General features: G+C 44.3%; 1 protein-coding gene across 4 annotated transcripts in view; it reads right to left on the reverse strand.

Annotated features, from left to right (window-relative positions):
• plxna4 (plexin A4) overlaps positions 1–26,682 on the reverse strand; it is a 675,025-nt gene that overhangs the window by 151,481 nt on the left and 496,862 nt on the right. For all 4 annotated transcript variants that reach the window (XM_078553048.1, XM_078553047.1, XM_078553046.1 and 1 more), the window contains exon 9: positions 21,488–21,602. In XM_078553048.1, the coding sequence (XP_078409174.1) occupies positions 21,488–21,602 (115 nt within the window). The remainder of the gene's footprint in view (positions 1–21,487; positions 21,603–26,682) is intronic.

The following is a 26,682-nucleotide window of genomic DNA, read 5'->3' on the forward strand; positions in this document are numbered from 1 at the left end:
CACCATGTTCCTGCTTTATCTCCATATCCCTTGATGCTTATAATATGTAGAAATCTAACCATCTCTCTCTTGAGAGCTTCCCCAGCCCTCTGGGGCAAAGAATTCCAAAGATTCACTGCCCCCTGAGTGAAGAAATCCCTCCTCATCTGAGTCCTAAACGACCTGCCCCTTATTCTGAGACGGTGTCCCCTGGTTCTAGAACCCCCGGCCAGGGGGGCATCCTTCCGGCATCTACCCAGTCGAGCCCCATAAGAATTTTGTATGTTTGAATGAGATCACCTCTCATTCTTATGAGGTCCAGAGAATAAAGGCCCAGTCTATTTCATCGTTCCTCACCGGACAATCCTTCCATCCCAGGAATTTATTTAGCAAACCTTCATTGCACTCCCTCTATGGCAAGTGTACCTTTCCTTAGGTAAGGAGACCAAAATTGCACACAATACGCCAGGTGTGGTCTCACCAAGGCTCTATATAATTGCAGTAAGGCATCTTTACATGTATATAGTCATCAAATCCTCTTGTAATAGGGGCCAACATACCATTGACTTTCTTGTGGTATTCTAAATGTTGTTTCACCAATAATCCATATAGCCCAGTATATCTCCCTTCTCCATGCAGTCAGATGCCCTTGAGATGAAGCCTTGTATTTATTTAGCTTTGCTGACAACAAGTTTGCATCGACTGGCACTCTAAGTGAATGATCAATAATCATACCCCAATGTTCTCCCTTCCCTTCCGCTGCTAATGGATGCCCTTTCATCATGTACACACATCTGCTGCTCTCTGTTCCAGTATGAATCAGTATACATTTATCTACATTAAAGAATCATCTGTTCAGGCTATTGCAGTGAAAAACTCTGCTTGAGGGGCTTAAAGGTACAATACCTTCACAGAAAAGTATTTTTTGCAAATTTTTATTTTCAGACATAATGAAATGGGCCACGGACTAATGCATATCACGGCATTGATGACCAATGGCAGTGCAGGACCTTTCCCGTCTGCTGTAACCTCCTTCAGCCCTGCAACTCTCCGAGATCCCTGCGCTCCACCGACTCCAGCCTTTTGCACATCCCCGATTTTAATCACGCCACCACTGGTGGTTTTGCTATCAGCTGCAGGCCCTAAGCTCTGCAAATCTGTCTTTAAAGCGCTCTGCCTCTCTCTCCCCGCTTAAGACGCTCCTCGAAACCAACCAGCTTGACCAAGCTTTGGGTCATCTGACCCGCCTATATCAGCTCAGTGTCGAGGTTTTGTCTGATAACTTTCCTGGGATGCACCTTGGGACGTTTTTACTACATTAGTGGTGCTATATCAATGCAAATTGTTGCTGTTGAATCTCCAACCAGCCAAAACTGAGAAAGAAAATAGTACTGCTTTGTCATCAGCGAATTTAGTGGAAAGATGATGATTTTGCAGCAGCTTTATTGTCAGGGTATTTTGGGAGACTTAATCTTCGAAAGAAGGCACATGAAACTGGCCCTCACAGAGGTACAGGATTGTAAACAGTAAATCTAGAATATTCCTTCAAATTAAAACAAATTAAACTGCGCTATATCATCGGTACCTGGAATGGTCAACCAGGACAGAGGAGTGGAGAAAGCAAAAATAATGGAATCACTTCAGATGCAGCTGGATGCTTTGGCACGGGGTCTGTCAGGTCTTTCGGGATGAGTGGGATGGATTACCTCATCCATTTCTATCAGGTGCCTAGTGCGAAGGGAGCTGATACAGACAGACCCATATACCATGTGATTGCAAAGCCTGACACAAACGTGAATTGGGTTGGGCATAAGACCAGGAGCAGGCCACTCAGCCCCTCAAGCCTGTTCCTCCATTGAATTAGATCGCGGCAGATCTATAGCTGCACTCCATCTTTCAGCTTTGGTTTCTATAACCCTTATTATCCTTACCGAAGAATAATCTATCAATTTCAGTTTTGAAATTCCGTATTCACCTTCAATAGCCTTTTGGGGCAGAGTGTTCTGGATTTCCACTACCCTTTGTGTGAAGAAATGCTTCCTGACATCACCCCGAATGGCCTGGCTCTTAATTTTTAAGGTCAAGCCCCCTTGTTCTGCACTCCTTCACCAGAGGAAATAGTTTCTCATATATTTTCTCAGTTACGTGGATAGATGGGTGAACTAGGGGTCGTTTTCTTTCGAGAAAGGAAGGTTGGGAAATTTGATAGAGGCATTCAAAACCATGAGGGGCCTGGGCGGAGTAGATAGGGAGAAACTGTTCCCACTGGCAGCCAGATGGAGAGCCAGAGGACACTGATTTAAAGTGATTGGCAAAAGAAGCGATGGTGACATGAGGAAAAGCTTTTTTTTTTAAACTCAATGAGCATAGGTGGTCCGGATCTGGAGTGCACTGCCTGACAGAGCAACAAAGGTGGATTCAATCGTGGCTTTCAAAAGAGAATTGGATAATTATCTGAGGAGAAAGAAATTGCAGGGCTTCTGGGAAAAGGCAGAGGTGCGGGACAAGGGAGATGCTCTTGCAGAGGGTTGGCATGGACACAACGGGATGAATGGCCTCCCTCTGCGCTGCAAACATTCTATAATTTTGTGAGTTTCAGGTTACAAAGTAAGATAAAAGTTTGTCCCATTGAAATATTTGACATAACTTTTGTTTGCACTTTAATACACATAGTTTTGATCAACCTATTGTTGTATTGGGTAGACTTGCCTCCTACCCTGTCCTATTTAGTGTGGTCCTGTTCTGAACACAACAGGAACAGCTGGGGTTAGGTTGCTTTTCTGCTTTGTTTCCAAGCTGGTATCATTTAAAATAATGACACCTATATTATGTAATGCCTGTAATAAGCTAAACACCTTGCAGCCACAGCATTCCATTTACCTTTTGACCCTCAGAGGTCTCCATTTATACGATCGTGAATACCAGTTTAAATGCTCGGGGGAGAGTTTCTCTCCATAGAGGAATGCTGCTTGTTCATCACACCCTTGACTCCACTCCTGAAGGCTCCACTCCTCAGCAATTTGTTTCATTCCACCTTTTATGCCTTGAGTCTACGAGTTCACTAGTTGAGTAAACTCGAATTGCACGCCTTCATATACATTTGTTAGTTGACGCTCGCTATCAGTAACAGAGAGAGACTGACATAAGAACAAACTGTGCTTGTTTATTATAACAGAAGGCAGAAGATTAAATCCTTGTGTGCTCCCACAACCACCTCCAGCTCTAGACTTACAGTTAGCCCCAAAGCCTGCGCTGTACATTGATTGGTCAGTACTGTCACATGGTTAGTCCTCTTGCATTCTCTTAAAAGTGCATGGTACCCCACTTTACCACACCACCCCTCACCCTTGCTTTTGAAAGCCATCTTACAAACCCCATTTGTGTCTTCAGTTCACCACATCTCACTTCCAAATCCTTTTTTCTTTCTCTACTTGGCATTCACCTGGTTGATCGCTCTGAGGTGCTCTTTTTACAGGAGGTGCTCCGTTGCAAGGTAATAATTACCACCACGGCACAGGAAAGCTCCCAGTTTATTGCTTCAATTCCTGCCAAATGCCTGACAGGAATAAAAAAAAGACAATGCCTGCTATTGCCATTCCTCCCCTCACCACCACTTTGAAACTTCAATAGAGTGCAGGTCACGTTTGCGTTGTATGTATGGATGTCACAGATAACACCCTTGTTGACTGTGACAAGAGCAAACTATCCTATCTCATCCTTTTTCTTAAAGCTGACCTCTTTAACCAAGCCTTTGGTCATCTGGCCTCATATTTTCTATCATGGTTCGGTGTCACATTTTCTTCCACAACAGTCCTGTAAAGCACCTTGGGACATTTTAAGGTGCTATCTAGATGCCAGTTGTCGTTGTTGTTGAGGAACAATGATGAATCAGAGTGGTGGGAGCAGGTTAAAGCTGCCGTGTTTCCGGCATTGCCTCCACCACTGCACTTCAGGAGTACTTCAACGGCCGTCTGACACTTTGGGATGTCCTGAGGCCATGAAAGGCACTGTGTAATTGCTTGTCTTTATTTTCTCCACACCTCAGGCACTAAAAGGAGTGGTAATCAGTGTTTAGGGATGATATTGATATGCCATTTAAATCAATGGTCCAAATAAGGCAACAGGAATCAGAGGTAGATAAGCACACAGGTATCACCGCCATGACGAATGATAAGCTGACCTGGGAGTGCACAATGCTGCCAACCAATGCACTAAGTGGGGAGGGCTGAATTTCCCAGTACGAAAAGGTAAACATGCGAGAGAAAGAAGGGACAGGCCACCAGGCCCAAGCTCCCAAATCACAGATGAAGATTGCTCGTGAGGAGGAAAGATCAGAAGGAAGAAAGGCCCGTGGCCAATTTCAAGGGGGAGCAAAAACCTCTCGGAAATTCGTCTCCAATTCCACAAGGCAATCAAACAAGGTCAGGGAAACAGAGACAAAGTTGCCGGAGAAACTCGGCAGCATCTGTGCCTGAGAGGAATCCAAAAAACAAAACAATGCCTGAAAACTGCATTCCTCCCCTCAACCCCATTTCAAAACTTCAGTTTCCCTGCACTTTCAGTTTTTATTTCAGATCTACAGCATCTGGAGTATCTTGCTTTTACTAAGGTCAAGGAGGCCATGGTTCCCCTATCGCCTCGAGGGGCAATAAAACTCAATGAGGAAAATCCCCTTACATTCGGGATTCAGAATGAAGCGGGAGAAATGACAAGATGGAAGCTGAATAAACTTCAGTGTAATTATTCATCACCAACAAACCACTTCAGCAATGGACTCTGGTGATAATATCTGCTGTGTTTACCCGTGCTCTGACTTCACTTACCTTATTTGGATCATTAGTTTAAAAGGCATATCAATATTATGTCTAAGCACTGATTGCTGTCCCTTTAGTGCCCAAGCTTACTGCAATACTCATTCCATTTTATGGGCAGTGGGTCAGTTACATGTTGATGGATTCCAGGAGGATTTAGACTTACAGACCCTGAGAGGAGACTAAATTGCAGAATAATTGAGCACTAGCTTGTTTTATTGCAGTGTCGGCCGAGACTGATTTCCAGGGAGTTGTTTTGTTAGATTTAATGATGGGACTTTACTCAAGATGCCCTTCACTCATCTGCAACCCTTATATCAGACAGGAAACCCTCTGGCCCAGATGTTAACAGGGTGGGTTTTCCTGGTGGGGGGGGTGGGGGGAGGCGGGAGGCTGGGGTTTCAGACAGACAGGTAAACTGTGGAGGTGTCCGTATTTCTTTTTAAAAACAGGACCCCCAGCAGGAAGTCAGCACGTTGTTGTGCATGTCTGCACTCTCTTGCCCTTGGAGAATGGGGTGGAGTGCTAGAAGGATTTTGCAGCCTGATTAAGAACCTACTGTGAACTGTGTGAACACACCTTCAGTGGCCAACAAGTTCTGGAGTGGGACTTGAACCGGCTGCTCTCTGGCTTAGAGCCACTCGGGCTCCAGAAATCAGCCTGATCGTCAGCTTTGGCTTCCAGTCAGGCAGGGGTTCACACCAGAGCAGCCCAAGGTAAGGAGCCTGCAGCTGCCTCGTGGGAGTGTTGTGGAGGAGTAGTCCCAGTCCTGGAAAGTGGGGTGTCTGTTAGGAGGCAGTATAGTCTAATGGCAGGGAAGAAGGTAACTTGGTCAGCCAGAGGGAAGAAGTACTCCTGCTCTTTCTGGTCCATAAGCAGTGATGTAATGGCCCTATTTTCTTCCTGAGGCTGTCCTCATTTACCCTGAACTTCCTGGATTTCCAAAGGCCTCAGAGAATCTCAGCTGGCTGGTGTTAAGCCTGTAGGGGAAGTTAAACGCCAGGCTCCAAGTCCCATATTTAAATAGACAACCCAAATCCTGGGGGCAGGCTGACCCCTACGCCTCGTCCCATCTCTGTCAAATCTAGGGTGGTCATTGCCAGAGGCCAAAAGATACTGGACACCAGACCTGGCAGACAAAGGAGCCAAGGGTTATAGGGAACAGGCAGGAAAGTGGAGTTAAGGTCACATCAGATCCGCCATGATCTTACTGACTAGTGGAACAGGCTTGAAGGGCTGAATGGCCTACTCCTGCTCCTACCTCTTGTGTCCTTATATTCTTAGGCTAACAGCACTGTGGTGCAGGGGAAATGATATCACTGCGCACCAAGACAACATCATCACACACCATCAACCGCCTGTGTTTATGAGTGTACCAGACATTAAAGCATCCGGTATTGGGCAGTGGGCAGACTGGCTGAAAACCAGACTATCTGGTATAAAACCAGGTGCTTGGACACCCTAGTCAAACCAAGCAGTCAACAGTTCGAAGTTGGGTTTGAGATTATTTAAAACTCAGCCGACCCCAATTCACTCATTTTTTGGGGGTTAAAATTCATCCTTCTGGTTCTCAGACACTGGCAGAATTTAATATTAGTGTCAGGGGGAGGAGGGAAAAGAAATTTCATTTTCTCCTGACAATTTTCCCCTTCCCCCACTGAAGATGTTGATTCCCTCACTGATGCATCACCCTAAGTATGCTGATTCTCTTCTGACACCTGGATAATGATGACCACTGGGACTCGGTATGATTCTGGACAATCCCTACAGGCTATCCAGTCATCAGGATTATCACAGCTAAACCTGCAGGACAAGATCTCCATGTAGCCACACATCCAATATCAGTTACTTCTTTCCCTAATTTTCTGAAGCCTCCTTCATAGTGGCCCTACTCTGTACTTAGCTAGCTCGTGACTGGACATTGAACCTTTTTGTATGACAGCAGGAACATGGCTGGAACATGGCCTGCTCCTGCTCTTAATCCATATGGCTGTATGTAAATGACAACTGCACTTGCCTTTCATCATTGACTCAATGGGTAGCACTCTTGCCAGCAAGTGAGAAGGTTGTGGGAAATCTCACTCCAGAAACTCAAGCACAAAGTCTTGGTTGGTACCCCAATGAAGTTTGAGGAAGTTTTTAAAAAAATTCTTTCATGGGATGCGGGTGTCACTGGCACGCCGGCATTTGTTGCCCATCCCTAATTGCCCTTTAACCGAGTGGGCTTTAGGCCATTTCAAAGGGCAGTTAAGAGTCAAGCACATTGTGTGGGTCTGGAGTCACAGGCCAGTTGAGGATGGCAAATTTCCTTCCCTAAAGAAGACTAGTGAACCAGATGGGCTTTTATGACAACCAATGATAGTAATGGTCTCAGGCCATAAAACTGAGATGAGCTCTCAACTCCAGCTTTTTAAAAATCTATCAATTGAATTTAAACTCCACCAGCTGCCATGGTGGTATTTGAATCCATGTCTCCAAAGTGTTAGTCTGGGTCTCTGTGATACTAGTCCTGTGATATTATCACCATGCCACCATCTCCCCATAAGTGCTGCACTGTCGGAGGTGCCCCTCTTTTGGAATGAGGCTGCAGATGAAGTGCTAACGTAGTGCAATTATTTCCAGATCTTAAAAATCATTTATGGTAGCTTAAAAATAAAAGAATTGCTTTGGGATAGATCCTTAGTACATCCCAAAGTGCTTTATAGTCAATGAAGTATTTTTGAAGGGCAGTCACTGTTGTAATGCAGGAAACATGGCAGCCAATTTGCACAGAGCAAGCTCTCTCAAACAGTAATGAAACAAATGATCGGATCATTAGAGTTAAGAGTTGGTTGAAGGATAAATATTGGTCAGGACACCTGAAGCACTCCCCTGTTCTTCAAAAGATTCCACAGTATCTCTAACATTCACCTGACAAAGCAGGTAAGGCCCTGTTTAACATCTAACCTAAAAGTTCTCTCCTCCGACAATGCAGGGTTTCCTCTATACAGCAATAGATTCTGTGCTCAAATCTCAGGAGTGGAGTTTGAGTCCATGGTCTCTGCCTTAAGTTACTGGTGAGCTTAAATAATAATGGGGTGACTCTGGAACATATGGTACTAGGCCCAGTGAATGGAGACCATGGACAGGCAAAGGTTCCTGCTTGACACGCCAGCCATATTCATGTTTCTTGCAAAGTTTACAGCTTAAAATATCAGAAGCATCTGTGCAGAGGAAGCTCAAGGAGGCCAGTGACCTCTCTCTTTTGATATGAGGCTGAGCCAAAAGCTTCAATGTTATTGTTAAGCAGACGTTAGGACCAAAGACCAACCAGAGAGCACAAGAAAGACAAACCTCTGAAAGGGAGACACTCCTACTATCACACTGGGCCTATCGAAGAAAGTTGGGGAAAAGAATGCACACAATTTCAAGGCTTTTCATATCTATCCCATTCACTCCTCAGACTCAAGGTTTTCTGAGCATTAACACTGTGAGATAAGACAGTGAACATCACACAAAGAGAGTGTTGGTTATTGAATGTATGCACCTGCTTCTCAAAGAGCGGGTGGCACAGATGTTTGCCAAACACAACTATCTGGAGCTACTGGACGGTTATCCCTGACCTTGGCTATCACAAGAATTAAAACAAAACCCTGCAAACAAGACATTTATATTATATTACTTTGGATGTGGGTGACACTGGCAAGGTTACATTTATTTCCCATCCTTAGCTGCTCTGACAAGGTAGCACACTCCGTGTCATTCTATGTACAAGTAACAAGCTAGCTGTGCCACTTCAGAGAGCCATCCACATGGTGAGGTCACAGGTCAGAAGGGAGAGGTTTCGTGAAGGATGTTTCTGAACCAATTGGATTTGTACATCAATCTGGGTGCTGGCTTGGTAACAAATTAGCCCACAAAGTGCCAACTATGTGAGATCCAAGAGTGATCCGGATACTTTTTAACCTGTTTTGACACAACACTGGAGTTACCCTCCTAAACATAAGTGGTGTTAAGACTTTCCCCTGATTTCCACTATCCTTTTTCACACAAAGTGCAGTAGAAATTTGGAACTTTTTCCACCTCTCCGCTGCACAACACCCCTCTGTCTGCCCGCACCCCCCCACCCACCACCACCAAAACAACAAAGCTGGGGGGTCAATGGAAAATTTCAAAATTGAGATCGATAAGAATTTTATTCGGGAAGGGTATTAAGGGTAATGGGACCAAGGCAGGTAGGTGGAGTTATGATGCAGATCAGCTACTATCTAACTGTGTGGCTGAATGGACGCCTCCTGTTCCTAAGTCGCTGCTGCAGGAACTTTCACTCACTCCTTTCGTGAGTTGTGATGAGTCCAGATGCCAAATCTACTCCCCAATGTTTGCAATGCCATAATACTAAAGTTAATATATAAATGCAGAGTTTGTGTGCCAATGCCCCTAGTGAGGACCAATGAGGGCAAACAACTGGAAAGAAAGACTGCAACCTTACTGGGGAACTATATGAGAAAGAAAAAGACCCTGTTATATCACTCTGACTATTGGCCAGAATTCTAAAATGCAACAGTAATGCCAACATCTTACCACTGTAAGATCCCCAACTTTAACCAGATAATCTCAAATGCACACTTTATCATAAGACCAAACCACTTCTAATTTTCTTGGTATAGTTACTGTTGTGGGCGGGGTAGGGACTGTGTTCATTACAAAACAGTGTCTCTTAATGAAGCCTTCGTAGTCTTCAGCAGTTTAACTGTAAGTCTTTAGGACTCTTTACACATGTACAGTAAAGGGTACAGACTAGAAGCTGCCTCCGTGCTTAGGTCTTAACCAGTCTCTGCTCAACACCATACTGACTCTGGGTCTTGGCCATGTGCCTTCTTACATCACCGTGTGGGCAGTACTGTACTCAGTCCCACATTAACCCTGTATGTGCCAGACCCTTATACTACAGTTACAACAGAACATCAGCTTTTGATCAGGTCCTGGGATAAATGAAGGCTTTCAAGGAGAATCACTGATACACATTACACCACCTGCTGCGAGTCTGCAGTTGAATTTTACTTGTTTCATATTCCAACCTCCACTTGAGCATGGGCAGATTCCCAAAACAGCAGAAAGCAGATCTGAAGCTATTGAATAGTCAGGCTGCAGTAACATCTTTGAATTAACAATAACCTTATTTCTTTCTCCAACTCAGATACAAAACCCATGTGTGTTAATTAGGTTTGTCAATCATTACAACTCACTGATGGAAAGCTCCTGCAAAACAGTCATCGTAGGAGCAGCTGATCATGGATTTTATTATCTTCCTGGCTGAAATATGCTGCCCTGATCTTAGGTGTCAACTCTCTAAAGTTCTTTTTGCTGGTTCTTGGCATCTTCCTATCTTAAAGACACATGATAAATGCAATCTGTTACTGATACTTCACCCACAAAAACAATTCAGCAAGGCTGTGTTCTAAGCAAGGAGCCTCATTCAGCCAAAACTTGGGCCAGAGCCTCTGGGCTATAGTGTTATAGCTTTGTCACCAACACACAACCCCTATCAGGAGTACAAACTTGCTGAATTTGCCCTCACGTTAGTGGGCTATTTGGATTTGGGGTCCTGGCAGAGCAGGTTCAGCTGTTTCATCAACAAATGTACCCATATGCACTTTCCATTCAGAACCAGTGATTATTAATCAGGAGTAAGAACGTGGTTTGATGTCGATCACCCTGTCCCTGCTCTGCCGAACTACACCCCCACCTTACCCTGAGATGCTGAAGCCAACTCAGTGCCTCCAATGTTACCCCTCCTCCCCCAAACCCGTGACCTTAAGCACTTCGAAGGACAATGGCAGAGGGCAGATGGGTACACCACCACGTCCAGCTCACACACCATCCTGACCTGGAAATATATTGGCTGTTCCTTCATCATTGCTGAGTCACAACTCTGGAACGCTCTCACTAACAGCACCTTCACCATACAGACTGCAGCGGTTCAAGAAGAAAGGTCCCCAATATGTTCTCAAGGGTAGCTAGGGATAGGCAATCAATGCCAGCCTTGCTAATCTTAGTTACATGCCAAGAATGAATCACTATAAAGCCTGGCTGAGATCAGATTGAAGCCAGGATCAGACCTGGACTCTTCCCGACCTGTTTGGACTCAGTTCCCCACACTCAGCTTGCTGGCCAAGCAAGCGTGGGAGTTGCTTGTGGGTTTTTTCTAACATTCCACTCAGCTGGCTTTCCGAATTCTGTTGGAAGAATTCTTCCAGAATTTTCCACTAATAACTAGTGAATAAACTGCTCAAAGAATGGTCCATCAATAAGTAGCAAGACATTACTTGTCCTCGTGAGTCTGTACAAGCAAAGCCCTTTTATCACACCCCTGTCACTGCCAAGGAAAAATATAATTACGGATTTTCTTTTAACAAAAATGCTCCATTTCCAAACACAGCTTCTTGTCATCTTTGAAGTTAGAGCCTAAAAATCAGTCTCCATCCAGTCATTGCCCTGTCACAGGAAGTCCACGTTTCCTGTGAACGAGTGTTTATTTATGCCAATGGTTAGAAGGCAAAGATTCCCAGACACAACGCCCAGAATGGTGACCTCATTAACTTACCAGCTTCTTGTTTTTTTTTCCCAGCCCATTAATAGAGACAAGAACAACTTATATTTACATAGCATCTTTAATGTCATAAAATGTCCCAAGCATTTCACAGGAGCATGATACAACCAAGTATGCATGAAGCCACATTAGGAGATAATAGCAAAAACAGAATTACCTGGAAAAACTCAGCAGGTCTGGCAGCATCGGTGGAGAAGAAATCAGTTAACCTTCAACACCTCTTTGATCCTTTTGTCTGTGACATCTTTTGATTATCTGCTCCTATCACTGCTTGCTTATCTCCACAATCATCCCACCCTCAACTTCTCTCCCCCCCCCGCCCCCTCACCTTAGACCAGCTTATATTTCATCTTTCTCCTAACTGTACTCAGTTCTGCCGAAGGGTCATGAAGACTCGAAACGTTAACTGATTTCTTCTCCACAAATGCTGCCAGACCTGCTGAGTTTTTCCAGGTAATTCTGTTTTTGTTTTGGATTTCCAGCATCCGCAGTAGCTTTTAGCTTTTTGTTTTTATTTAGGAGATAATAGGTCAGATGGACAAAAGCTTTGTCAAAGAGGTAGATTTTAAGAGTGTCTTAAAGGAGGAAAGTGAAGCAGAGAGGCAAAGAGATATTCCTATTAATGGTATTTTGATTTATTATTAATTAGTATTAATTAGGGTGACCTAATAGAGGTATTTAAATATATGAAATATTTTTATGGCGTGGATACAGAGAATGTTTCCTCTTGTGGGGAAGAGCATAACGAAGAGCCATTAATATAAGATAGTCACCAAAGTAATTCAGTGAGGGATTCATAAGAAACTTCTTTACCCAAAGTGTGTTATGAATGTGGAACTCACTACCACAGGGAGTGGTTGAAGCAAATAGTATAGATGCATTTAAGGGGAAGCTAGATGATCACATGAGGGAGAAGGGAATAGAGGGTTACTATAATAGGATTAGAGGAGGAAAGATAGTAGGAGGCTCAAATGGAGCATAAACACCGGCATGGTATGGTTGGGCCGAATGGCCTGTTTCTATGCCATATGTATCTTATATTCCAGAACCCAGGACCTTGGCAACTGGAGGCATGGCCACCAAGCAACTAAAATCAGGGATTCTCAAGAGGCCAGAATTAGAGGAGCACAGACATATTGGAGAGTTGCAGGGCTGGAGGAGATTACAGAGATAGGGAGGGGTGAGGCCATGGAGTGATTTGAAAACAAGGATGAGAATTTGAAAGTCAAGGCGTTGCTTGAATGGGAGCCAACGTAGGTCAACGAGCACAGGAGTGATAGGGGAAGGGACTTGGTACAGGCTAAGACATGAGCAGCAGAGTTTTGGATGATCTCAAGTTTATGGGGTAGAATGTGGGAAGTCAGTCAGTAGAGTGTTGGAATAGTCAAGTCAAAAGGAGAAGAAAATGAGCATATTTAGATATTGACCACTGGCCTGAGACCAAAGGCATGAGGATTGGTAACTAAATGCCACAAATTTAAGGTGATCAGCAAACAAACCAGAGGGGAGATGGGAATTTTTATTATGCACTGAGTTGTGACGTAGAATGTGTTTTCTGAAAGGGCGATGGAAGCAGATTCCATTGTAACTTTCAACAGGGAATTGGATAAGCACTTGAAGGGGAAAGATTTGCTGGAATATGGAGAGTGGGATTGGTGAGAGGTCAATGAATGTGTCCTCACACACGTGTTTGCTGGCATTCATATGGAAATCTCCACCCCCAGCCACAGGCAGCATTTGACCAAGTGTGGAATCAAGGAGCCCTGGCAAAACTGGAGTCAATGGGAATCAGGAGGAAACCTCTCCACTGTCATATCGAGCACAAAGGGAGATAATCGTGGTTGCTGGAGGACAATCATCTCAGCTCCAGGACATCACTGCAGGAGTTCCTCAGGGTAGTGTCCTAGGCCCACCCAGCCTCATCTGCCTCACCAGTGACCTCCCTTCCATCATAAGGTCAGAAGTGGGGATGTTCGCTGCTGATTGCACAATGTTCAGCACCATTTGCGACTCCTCAGATACCAAAGCAGTCCATGGCCAAATGCAACAATATCTGGACAATATTCAGGCTTGGGCTGACAAGTGCCACACAAGTGCCAAGCAATGACCATCTCCAACAAGAGAGAATCCAACCATCACCCCTTGACATTCGATAGCATTACCATCGCTGAATGCCCCACTATCAACATTTTGGGGGTTACCATTGACCGGAAACTGAACTGGACCAGCCATATAAATACTGTGGCTACAAGAGCAGGTCAGAGGCTAGGAATCCTGTGACGAGTAACTCACTTCCTGACTCCCCAAAGCCTGTCCACTATCTACAAGGCACAAGTCAGGGGTGTGATGGAATACTCTCCACCTGCTTGGGTGAGTGCAGCTCCAACAACACTCAAGAAGCTTGACACCATCCAGGACAAACCAGCTGGCTTGATTGGCCCCCCATCCACAAACATTCACTCCCTGCACCACCGACACACAGTGGCAGCAGTGTGTACCATCTACAAGATGCACTGCAGGAACTCACCAAGGGTCCTTAGACAGCACCTTCCAAACCCACAACCTCTACCATTGAGAAGGACAAGGGAAGCAGACACATGGGAACACCACCACCTGGAAGTTCCCCTCCAGGCCACTTACCATCCTGACTTGGAAATATATCGCTGTTCCTTCACTGTCTCTGGGTCAAAATCCTGGAATTCCCTCCCTAACAGCACTGTGGGTGTACCTACGCCACAGGGACTGCAGTGGTTCAAGAAAGCAGCTCACCACCATCTTCTCAAGGGCATTTATGGATGGGCAATAAATGCCTGCATCCCATGAATGAATAAAAAACTCAGCCACATATGGCACTATTCCTTTTCTTAAATCTATTCAAAATTAATTGCAGGTAGATTGTGGCCTCTCCACAGCCTGCTTGTTAAATTAATACCTGGGTGTGAACTCTGGTTGGGCATATGTCTGAAGGTTTCTTCACACAAACTTCAGCATCCAACAGACTGACCACCAAGATTGGTTGCCCAAGATTTACCAAACATTTGGGGGAGATGGTGGCGTAGTGGTAATTTCACTGGACTAGCAAGCCAGAGGCCCAGGTTCATGCTTTGAGGATATGGGTTCAAATCTCACCACAGCAGCTGGTGGAATTTAAATTCAGTTAATAAAAATAAAATCTGGTAATGATGACCATGTAAAAACCAATCTGGTTCACAAATGCCCCTTTAGGGAAGGATATCTGCCATGCTTACCTGGTCTGGTCTGCATGTGACTCTAGACCCATAACAGTGCAGTTAACTCTTAACTGCAAGGGGCATGTGATGAGACAGACAACTACATCAGAGGGAGACTGAGTAGTGAATTAGATTCATGTGGAAATTTGGTGCACGGGGGAAAGAGGTGTAGTATACATAGGAATTATTCTAAGTTAAGTAAGTGAGTCATTAAATTAAATTAACTAAATAACATAAGTAACAATGGCAGGACAGGTGTTATGTTGCAGCTATGGAATGTGGGATCTTTTAGATGACAAGGCGATCCATGACAAACACGTTTGCAGGAAGTGTAGGCAGCTAGAGGATTATTGATCTGGAAGCCAAACTGCAGAAACTGCACAACATAAGGGAGGGGGAGAAATACCTGGACACTTTGTTCCAGAAGACAGTCATGCCTCTTAGAATAGGATTGTCTGCTTTGTTCAGCAGTGTGGGACAGGAAGATGTGACCGTCAGTGAGGCAGGTAATGGAACAGAGCAGAGAGCAGTGGAGGAGCCTCAGACTTTGCAATTGTCAAACAGATCTGAGGTGCTCACAACCTGTGTGGATGAAAGCCAGGTCTGCAGGGTGGATGAGGAGGCTCACATGGCACCATGGTACAGAAAGCCGTTCAAACAGGGGGAGTAAACAGGAATGTAGAGGTAGTAGGGGACAGTATAGTGAGGGGGATTGACACTGTTCTCTGCAGCAATGAGTGAGAGCATCCAGATGGCTGTGTTGCCTGCCTGGTACCAGGGTTCAGGGCATTTGCTCAGAGCTGGAGAGGACCCTTCAGTGGGAGGGGTAGGATCCAGTCATTGTGGTCCATGTAGGTACTAATGACATAGGCAGGACAAGGAAGGAGATTCTGCATAATCAGTATGAGAAGCTAGGCACCAAATTAAGCAGAGCCTCAAAGGTAATAATCTCTGGATTATTATCTGAGCCACGTGCAAATTGGCATAGGGCAAATAAGATTAGAGAGATGAATGCGTGGCTCAAAGGCTGGTGTGGGAGAAGTGGGTTCCAGTTTGTGGGACACTGGCACCAGTACTGGGGAAAGTGGTGGCTGTACCGTTGGGACAGTCTACACCTGAACCATGCTGGGACATGTGTTCTTGCGAATCGCACAACCAGGGAAGTAGAGAGTGCTGTAAGCTAAACAAGGGGTGGGGGGCTGGGATCAAGCTTGGGCAGATGTGGCAAATCAAGGGGTAGATTCAAGGCAGTGCACCATAATAGTAATAGGGGAAATGAGGGTCATAGAATAGCAAGAAGGGACAGAGAGATAAAACCCAAGGATGCACCAATAACCAAGATTAGATGTTACTCAGTTCAAGGGCTATTAGGGTACATTAGGCTTTGCCAACGACGCCCACATCCCATGAATGAATAAATTATAAAAAATGTCAACCCTTGCAGCACAGACCCTACTCAGGCCAATCAGAAAGCAAGGAAGCTCTTAACTGAGCAATGCTTGGCTGTCAGTCGGTCTTTTTAAGCCATCTCCAATATTTTTATTACTAAGAAATGAAAGCAGAAAATGAAATAATCATACAATTATTTTACCCGATTAATTTTTTAATTGCCAGGGACCCCAGGATAATCCTGGGGGTTCGTTCAACTCAGGTTAATACCTGGTTTGATACTGCATTTGGTTCACACTCCACATGGTGCCAACCTGGTGCACAGCAACAGTGAGTCCATTGGGAAATTTGCTTCACTTTCCTCCAGAGTCAGGTTCCACCCAGAGTCTGGATTTACACAACTCGATCCAAAACCAAAACTACCTCATCGAGCAAAGAAACAACTGCAGTTTAAACGCACCCCAGTTCAGACAAGGTTCCAAACCTCCTCCTTTACCAGATCCACAAAGCAAAAATGAGTTTCACGTTTTCTTGCAAGAACAAGAACATTTCATGATCCCAAATAACTTCACCTCCCTCAAAAAAAAAAATCAATAGCCATCCTTTGGATGGTGCAAAATTTTACAAGTCTGCAGATTATTTTGAGCTATTGAACAGGTCCCAAAAGGATTCAAAAAGGCTAAAGTAATGCTTGCTTTCATATCTCATGGAGGTTGGACTATAAAGGGGAGGAAGTTATGTTGCAGTTCTAAGAAGCCTTGGTCAGACTCCACTTTGAGGACTACATTCAGTTCTGAGCACTGTACCTCAGGAAGGATATCTTGGCTTTGGAGGGGGTGCAGTGCAGATTCACTAGAATGACACCTGAGCTGAGAAGGTTAAATTTCAGGGGAAGGTCGCATAAACTTGGTTTGTATTCTCTTGACTGTGGAAGATTGAGCGGTGATCCATTCCAATGTTCAAGAGATTCAATAGGGTAGGTGCAGTGAAACTATTTCTTCTGATGGGGGAATCAAAGATAAGCTAAAATTATTATAAAATTAGAGTTGGGTCCTGAATTTTATTCAACAGGGGCTGAGGCTTCCTACCAGCCACTAAGAAACAGCCTAGATTAATAGATATTAATATCTTCAGTGCGAGAGACCCTTGCAAGTATTGTCATATCCCCAAGGCCATCTTTCATCTTCATCAACCTTAATAGCCCCAAACAGATTGGCTCAGAATTTGCTATTATAATAACCATGAGGCTATCAGTGCTCCCGTTATTACACAGTAGATCTGACGGCAACTTCTGGTATCCACACGTACGCAGATAAATCCAGAAGTTGCTGTAAGAAATACCTGATTTCCCCACAGGGTGCGCTATTGCAGACCTCGACTACAGGGTCAGCACTGAAATCACTGCCGTCGGATGAAGTTGGAGCATTTACTCACTAGTTCCTCACTAAAGGTGGCTGAAAATGTTAGGGCTGGTGCATAACAGAAGTGTACTTTTAAAAGTTTAATAAGTGATAAATACTGCAGCCTGACCATTCTGCCCCTTAAAAAAATAACTTTACAAGTGTGCCATCTCATTCCCTCTGAAGAAAATTAATGTCGATTTTTTTCAATTTTTTTTTTCCTTCTTCTGTTTATGTCTTTGATCTCTCTCCCTAATCTCATCAGTATTTCCCCATCTTTATTTCTTTTGCTCTACATTATTTAAATCTGATTTATGTTTCCTGCTTTATAATTCCTGGTTTGGACTCTGTCTCAGTGAGGATACTCCCATACAATTGTTTGAAGAGCCTTGCTGTTGCTTGATCTGCTCACACAGATCTCCTGCGGCAGGCACCATGCTGATTAAGGTGCAAATTAGTTAAAATATCCATTGACAAGGCTGCCTGCGGGGCAGCAGTCGACAAGGTGAACGGTGAATTATCATTACCTGACCTCCACTTAAAATCTCATCCATTCCTTTGTTACCAGCCACTCAACTTCTGCAACAGTCCTGACCTTCACCGTATACAAACACCAACTTGGCCAAAATTTCGCTATTTGCATCCTATTTTGCACTGAGCCCAGCACAATAATCACCCTTGTTCTTGCTAGCTTTCCATTGACCTTGTGCCCGGGGTCATAACCTTAAAATTAGAGCTACTATAGCTCACAATGCACAAGTTAACCCAACGTATAAGACAACTCCATTTTTCAAGCCCCAAAAATCATGTTTTTTGATATACTCGGCACATAAGTCGACCCAGCTTTTCAGCCACAACATGCTGCACTCGTATTAGTATTCAGCCTCAATTTTTCACCCCATAGATGGGTGTTTTACTTACCAGCACCTTATAACCGGGTGCAAGGGATCAAGCAGGTGGTACGAACTGTGTTGCAAAGGTGCACAGATGTTTTAGACACGCCCACACAGAGCAGATGTCACATGGTAACCGACAAAGATGGTGACCATCCAAATCTACATGGCAGCTCACTTTTATACTCGGCATACAAGATTTTTGGAGGGATTTTTCGAGGCTTCAAAGGTTGACTTACATACTGGTAGGCAATTCTGGAGTGATTTCAGGAAAGGCTTCTTCATGCAAAGGGCAGTGGACACCTGGAACTCACTGTCCAAAAAGCTGCTAAGGCTGGGAGTCAATTGAAAAATTAAAAACTGAGATTGATAGATTTTTGTTAGGTACAGCGATTAAGGGTTACGGAACCAAGGTGGAGTTACAATCCAGATCAGCTAATTGCCTAGCGCAACAGGCTCATGTTGCTGAATGGCCTACTCCTGTTCCTATGCTCCATGGGCCAGTGAAGAAGAACAGATTTGTATCCAGTTACTCCAGGCATTTATGAATTGTTACGAAACTATAACAATTTTCATAACATTATTGTGGGTTATTATAAAGTAGTTTATTGGGCTGAGTATGGACGATTCTGTCTGTGTGTGATTTAATTGAGTTGGAGTCAGCTAGACTGCAAGCTTGAAACTATCAAAAGGAGTTAGGTGTAGAAGGGCACTTTAAATGCTAATGAGTAAACGTGGATGGGGTCTTAGCATATAAGGTGTGAAGGAAATTTGCATTTTTAGATAAGTGAAGGAGTTGTTTGGATTTCAAAGGAATGATAGGATGTTTACAACTGGAAAGATAAGCAAGGCCCAGAAGTGTGTTTATTTTTCTCAAAAGGAAAGAGGTTATATTGGCAACATGAAAGGTTTTTATATTTTGGGAAAAGTAAATTTGCAAAGGCATATGGAACGATGGAATTTACAGTTTGAAGAGAGAGAAACATACAAAAGGGGAATGAAAGGCCATATTAAGGGGCCATGTAAGATCTAACAGGAGTGTGTGAAACAGCCTTGAAGAAGCCTCCAGCCATTTTTGCAAAAGTCTGCTGTGTCCAGTAACTAAAGTTAGAGAAAAGCTTTTGGATTTCCACTGTCGAGTAGGGGCTGTGCTAATTTGCTGGCTTGCTTTTTAAATTTAAAATCTATTTTGGACTGTTGCCTTAAAGGGGGTGTGTAGTTAGGAGTCAGGTTAATTAAGGATTTTAGGATTTGTTATAACATTATGTAACTGTAATCTTATGTATGTGCTTGGAATATTTTCTTTTGTTAATAAACATTTTAATTTAATTTTTAAAATCTCTAAAGGGTGTTAGTGGATCCATTGGTTCTGAAGTCAGTGCACCAATGTTCTCATAATAAATACAAATTGCAAAACCGTCGTGGTAGCGTGGCCAAGGTTCCCTGGTGGATTTGGTCCACCTGGCACACATCACCTGTCACGTCATAACAGAATAGAAGACAAGAACAGAAGGAGTGTTGTAGCCTTGACTTAATCTGCACTCACATGTGGGTCCAACCCGGAGGAGGACTCATTGGGTTTCCATCTTGCCAGTCTCAATAGATAATTTACAAGACAGGGAGGACCAGGGAGTAAATCCTTCTGAATTTTAAACCATAGTAGCTGGGATAACATTTAGTTCTTGTTACTTTTGCCGAATGAGATCCCTGTCTGTTTACAGCCTTGGTTTAATGGAGTTATGCTGGTGAGCTAGCCAATCCTACAAGCACAGCATCATTCTCCCTTGCTAATGTGCCTCAAGCAAAGAAGCTTGGATGATTGCAAACCACAGGCAAAGAACTTAACAAAACAAAGAATGCTACAAGACTGAGTGTGGCAGTAGGTTAAGCATGTTAACCTCCAGGGCTTAGGCTTCAATCTGGCCCAATTTATGGCATGGAACTTTCTACTGGATGTTGGGATAACTTGTGAAATAAATTTGGACAGTATCAAGCATAAAGCACTAGGATTTCACTTTAACTGAAACCCCTCAGCCACTCAGCCCCACCCCAACGGGAAATACATGCAGCTGCCCATTTTACACACTGCAATCAATGGGGTAAAATCGGGCGAGCTATAAAATGGATGTCCGGACCCCCTACCAGTCCTGTGGGTTAGGTTGACAATATTCCCTAAGTGCCTTCCTTCAGGGTAACAGAATGGAACCACTTTTGCATTTTTTTTTATGGTTCAGCTCCAACTACAAAAACTTGAACACGTAATCCAGGCTGGCACTTCAGGGGTGCTGCATTGTCAGTGGTGCTGCCTCACCGAGCCTTACTGCACTGGTTCAGGCAGGTGTTACACAACTTCTGTTGCAAATTGGAGAACAACGGACCATCCCAGTTTAGGGCTATCAAAGTCTCCAACCATTGATGATTTATCATTGTGAAGTGCTACAGGCCCAGAGAGGGGGAGCGGGGCGGAAGAAGGCAGAAAGAGGAGGTGAAAATGGTCCATGCAGGCCCTGAATTTGCCCCGAAAGGTAAGGAGCATTGTAACAGAAGGAGGCCATTCAGCCCCTTGAGCCTGTTCTGCCATTCAATTAGATCATGGCTGATCTGGATCTCAACTCTGTTTACCCCCATGGTCACCTGACCAAATAAAAATCCATCAATAAAAACAAAAAACTACTGCGGATGCTGGAAATCCAAAACAAGAACAGAATTACCTGGAAAAACTCAGCAGGTCTGGCAGCATCGGTGGAGAAGAAAAGAGTCGACATTTCGAGTCCTCACGACCCTTCAACAGAACTGAGTATAGTTAGGAGAGGGGTGAAATATATAATATATATATAATGTGAAATGTATATTTCACCCCTCTCCTAACTATACTCAGTTCTGTTGAAGGGTCGTGAGGACTCGAAACGTCGACTCTTTTCTTCTCCGCCGATGCTGCCAGACCTGCTGAGTTTTTCCAGGCAATTCTGTTCTTGTTTTAAAAATCCATCGTTGTCCGTCTTGAAAATTTCGACAGACCAAGCCTCAAAAAGCAATTTGCGGAAAAGAGTTCCAGGATAAACTGGAAGGGCTCAGATGCCCCCACCTCAATCACACATTCTCGTGTACTTGTGACTTTTCGGCTGGTAAAACTTTAGCTGGTTCAGACAGCTGCGTGGGGAGGGGAGGGAAGAAAAATGGAAAATTCCCTTACCTCTGAAACATTGACCCAACCCTCCTGGAAGGAGCATGTCCGTGGGTCATGTGTGCACATGTGTCGATATTTACACCAGTGGCACTGATAGGGACTGTTCACACACGACAGGCACCTGGTTAGACAAAATAGACAATCAAATGAATCTTCAGAGGGCATTGCACACTCTACAAATGTTAAAAGTCAGGCCACTTCTAGCTAATTAGAACCCAGCTACACCATCAGGGAATTTTGAGTCATCATACTTTCAGAGGTCAAAAAAACAAGCCAGTTATTCAAACTAGTCTCTTCTGACCTAGAAACAGAGATTTACGAGTATAACGGTAATTAAACTCTGATTAATCCTCCATTGCTCCCTCAAACAATGAGGCGGTTTTGATAACGACACACAGAAAAACTATTCCCTCCGGCAAGTGGGTCAATCACCAGAGGTCATGAATTTAAAATCACCAGCGTAAGATCTAGAAGGAAAATGAGGAAAGTGTTTTTCACTCAGAGAGTAGCCGGGATCTGGAACATTCTGCCTGAAAGGCTGGTGGAAGCTGACTCCGTTAGTAATTTTAAAAGGCGGTCGGACAGGTACTCGAGGACGAGGAATTTATGAGGATACAGGTGAAAAAAAAAGGGGTTGTGGGGATAAGCATAACTGCTCTTTCAAAGAGCCAGCTGGGCTGAATAAATGGTCTCCTTCTGTGCTGAAATTTTCTATGATTCTTGTAGTGTATTGAAAATTGCATTGTGCATTTTGTCCACTTGAGGTTACTATACACACATGTAACAGTAGAGGGAGTCTGCTAGGAAGAGATAATAAAGGATCAATATGTAACAGTTCGTGCAGTTCCGACTGTATGGGCAGAATTTTCTGCCTGCTGGGCGGGCAGGCCCGACCCAATCTCTGGCAGGCGGGGAGCCGATCTCTGCCGGAGAAGCGGGCCCCGCCACCATTTTACGTGGGCGGGCCAATTAAGGCCTGCCCAGCCTGACATCCGCCGGGAAGCGCTATGCACTTCCTGTGCGGGCTGGGGGGATTCCCTAAAAGCGAGAGTGCGCTCTTTTGCGCATGCGCACGAAAGAGCCCACATCTCCCTGAGGCTAAGTGCTGCCTCAGGGATATCGCTGACACTTTTAAAAACGTTAAAAATAGAAAAAATAAATCCTTAACATGTCCCCCTCATGGAGATGTTCATAATTTACACTAAAACTTTATTAAACTTTTAAAATCCCTACGTGAAACCTCGTCCCACTGGTGGATGAAGTTTCATGTTTTTTCTATTGCCCGCTGGGGCTCCTGGCCTGCCCGCCAACCTTAAGGTTGGACGGGCAGGTCCTTTAATTGTTTTAATGATCCTGTCAATGGCCTCAGTTGGCCATTGACAGGTCGGCGAGCCCGCAGCTGATTTTGCTGTGCCCCCGCCTTCCTGAAGATCTAAATGGGGCGGGATGATGTCGGGGGTTCCGCCCAACGTCAACCCACGTCATTTTACTCGTCGGCGAGCGGCCCCCACCCCCTGCTCGCCGACAGCCAAATTCCGTCCTATATGTCTCTGACTGAATATATAACTGTTTCTGTCTCAAGAGTTTCACATTTCTAATTACAGGTAATGGTCTTAAAGGACCAGGTCATTTTAGATAAGAGGTCCACACTGGAGAAGCGGGGGTGTTCTCTGTAGAGCAGAGAAGGCTAAGGGGTGATTTGACCGAGGTGTTTAAAATCATGACGGGTTTAGATAAACCAAATGTGGAGAAACTGCTTCAAACGGATGAAGGGTTAGTAATGAGAGCGCACAGATTTAAGGGGATTGGCAAAAGGACCAGAGGCGACATGAGGAAAAAGTTCTTTTTTAACGGGATAAGTGGACCGGATCTGGAACGCCCTGCCTGTGGTCGAAACGGGTTTTCAATAGTAGCTTTTAAAATGGAAGTGGATAAATATTTAAAGGAAAAACAAACTGGATGGAAATGGGAAGAGAGCAGGGGAGTGGGGTTAATTGAACTGCTCTTCAAATGTGCTGGCACAGGCATGGTGGGCTGAATGGCCTCCTGTGCTGTACTATTCTTACGAACTGTGATTCACTTGGTTCTACGCAGATTAAATTATAGTGATGGATACCTGCTGGTCTCTAGATAGGAGAGAGCTGCCTCTCGCATCAAACAAAACTGCCCTGGAGCCCACCATTACCACCATTCACATGGATAAATACAGTGACTTTTACTGAATCAGTCGATCTCACCCAGGGAACTGTTTGGAGGAATACAATTTTTTTTCTTCCTTCACGGGATGCGGGTGTGGCTGGCGAGGCCAAAATTTATTGCCCATCCCTGATTGCCCTTGAGAAGGTGGTGTGGCTTCTTGAACTGCTGCAGTCCATACGGCCTAGGTACATCCACAGTGCTGTTAGGAAGGGATTTCCAGGATTTTGATCCAGTGGCAGTGAGGGAAGGGTGATATAGTTCAAAGTGAGGAAGGAGTGTGACTCGGAGGTGATGGCATCCCCATGGACCTGCTGCCCTCACCTTTCTAAGTGGGGGATGTCATGGATTAGGGAGATGCTGAGAAGAAGCCTAGGCAACCACCTGCAGTGCATCCTGTAGACAATGTGTGTGGGTATACCTGCATGCAGAGCTCAGAGTAAGGATAAGATCCAGATTCATCCCATTGCCAAATAGTTTGCCAAGCTTGAGGGTTATCCATTTCAGGACGGTAGTGAAGGATGACTGTGTGTCCAGAAAAATACCCCCAAGAGAAGAAAATGGGAAAGGGACCATGTTTTTTTGGAAAAAAAAGATGGTAGCTTAGAAACCAGAGCTCATTTCAACAGAGGACAACAACTTGTATTTATACAGCACCTCTTAATGCAGTAAAACATTCCAAGGTGCTTCAGGGGAGCACTTAACTAAATTTGTCGCTGAGCTGCATAGCAAAATATTAGGATAGGCAAGCAAAAGCTTGATCAAAGAGGATTTTAGGAGTATCTTAGAAGGAGGGCAGAGAGGTGGAGGGGTGGAAAGATTTAGGGAAGGTATTCCAGTGCTTAGGACCTAGAGGACTGAAGGCAGAACTGCCAATGGTGGAGCAATTACAATTGTGAATGGATAAGAGGCCAGAATTAGAGGAGTGTAAAGATCTCAGATGGTGTGGGGCAGGATATGGAAGCTTTAAGCATTCACTCACTATTCTTTATGGCTGCCATTTTAAATAAAAGTCATAAACCCGTGACTTCTAAGTGGGATTAACATTTCTGTCAAAATGGCTGACAGGGCAATGTTGCATGGACATGTTTAGAGTCCGTCCATTCATATCCATATTTCCGGTCTAGAGAGTGCAGCAGCAGAGAGACCTGCAGATTTGTGAACAAATCATTGATATATATCCAATTAATTATCGGATTAATTTATTGGGCTGGGCAGTTTGGAAGAGTGGTTTAAAAGGCATTTGGGATCCCGGGCTTCATAAACAAGAACAGAATACAAAAGTAAGCAAGTTATGGTGAACCTTTATAAAACACTGGTTTGGCCTCAATTGGAGTGTTGTGTCCAATTCTGGGTGCCATACATTAGGAAGGATCTGAGAGTGCAAAAAAGATTCGAGAATGGTTCCAGGAATATGAGATTTCATCTAGGGTGGATAGTTTGGAGAAGTTGGGGCTGTTCTCCTGAGAGGAGTCAAGGTTGAGAGGAGATTTGATAAGAGGTTTTGAAAATCATGAAGGTTCTGGACAGAGTAGGTAGGGAGAAGCTGTTCCCATTGACAGAAGGGCCAAGAATGAAAGGACACCAATTTAAAGTAATTGGCAAAAAAAAAGCAACGGTGACATGAGGAAAATCCTTTTTAAGCACCAAGTGGTTAGGATCTGGAACGCACTGCCGGAGAGCGCGGTGGAGGCAAATTCAAACATGGCTTTCAAGAAGAAATTGGATAATTGTCTGAATAGAAAAAAAAAATGCAGGGCCATGGGGCAAGGGTGGGGAAGTGGGACGAAGGGAGTTGCAAGAGCTCGCAGGGACACAATGGGTCCAATGGGCACCTTCTGTGTCGTAACCCATTCTACATTCTATGGTCAGTCCACTTAAACCACACGCATCAACAGTTAATCTGGGAAATTCCACAAGAAATCAATCAATCAGTCTCCATCGTTGGGGTGGGAGGGATGGAGGGGGAGAAATCAGCAGAATTTCAGGCTCTGCCTGTTTTGCTAAATTGACATCACTAATTGCAGTCTATTTATTTGATCTTTTATTCAACGTTTTGTAGACCAACTTGATCATGTAAAAATTGCTGCATTACAGGCACAGTAATAAAACAATTAATCATTTACAGCAATGTTCATCTTAACGATCAACTGCTGTAAGAGGGCAAAATTAATTTTCATGCAATAAATATTTTATTACAATATTTTCTGTTGTTTTTTTCTTCTAGGTCTGATTTCTTAAATTAAGGAAAAGAAAAACAAAGTCAAATTTGGGAACTGATTTTCTTGCTGCTGAATCAACCTCAAAATCTATATGAAGATTTTGTTGATTCCTGATCTCAGTTGTGGCCTCTCCTGCAACCAGTAGCCTTTGAGCTTCCATCAGTAGACAAAGTACCTCAAGATACCTGATGTCAATTAAGTTTAAGCTCAATTGAACCTGAGATTGCAGCACTGCCTAGGTTTAGTCAGATTTGTTTTTCCTCTTATTATATATTCATTTATCGACTGTGGGCGTTGCTGGCTAGGCCAGCAATTATTGCTCATCCCTAATTGCTCTTGAGAAGATGCTGATGAGCCACCTTCTTGAACCGCTGTGGTCCATGTGGTGTAGGTACACCCACCGTGCTGTTAGGGAGGGAGTTCCACATTTTTACCCAGCAATAGTGAAGGAACGGTGATATCTTTCCAAGTCAGGATGGTGAGTGGCTTGGAGGGGAACTCCCAGGTGGTGGTGTTTTCGTGCATCTGCTGCCCTTGTCCTTCTAGGTGGTAGAGGTCGCAGGTTTGGAAGGCACTGTCAAAGGAGCCTTGGTGAGTTGCTGCAGTGCATCGTGTAGATGATACACACTGCTGCGTCTGTGTACCGGTGGTGGACGGAGTGAATGTTTAAGGTGGTGGATGGGGTGCCAATCAAGCAGGTTGCTTTTTCTCGGACGATGTTGAGCTTCTTGAGTGTTGTTGGAGCTGTACTCATCCAGGAAAGTGGAGAGTATTCCATCACAG

This window comes from Cetorhinus maximus, chromosome 12 (genome assembly GCF_964194155.1).
Source record: "Cetorhinus maximus chromosome 12, sCetMax3.hap1.1, whole genome shotgun sequence".
NCBI classification, from domain to species: domain Eukaryota; kingdom Metazoa; phylum Chordata; class Chondrichthyes; order Lamniformes; family Cetorhinidae; genus Cetorhinus; species Cetorhinus maximus.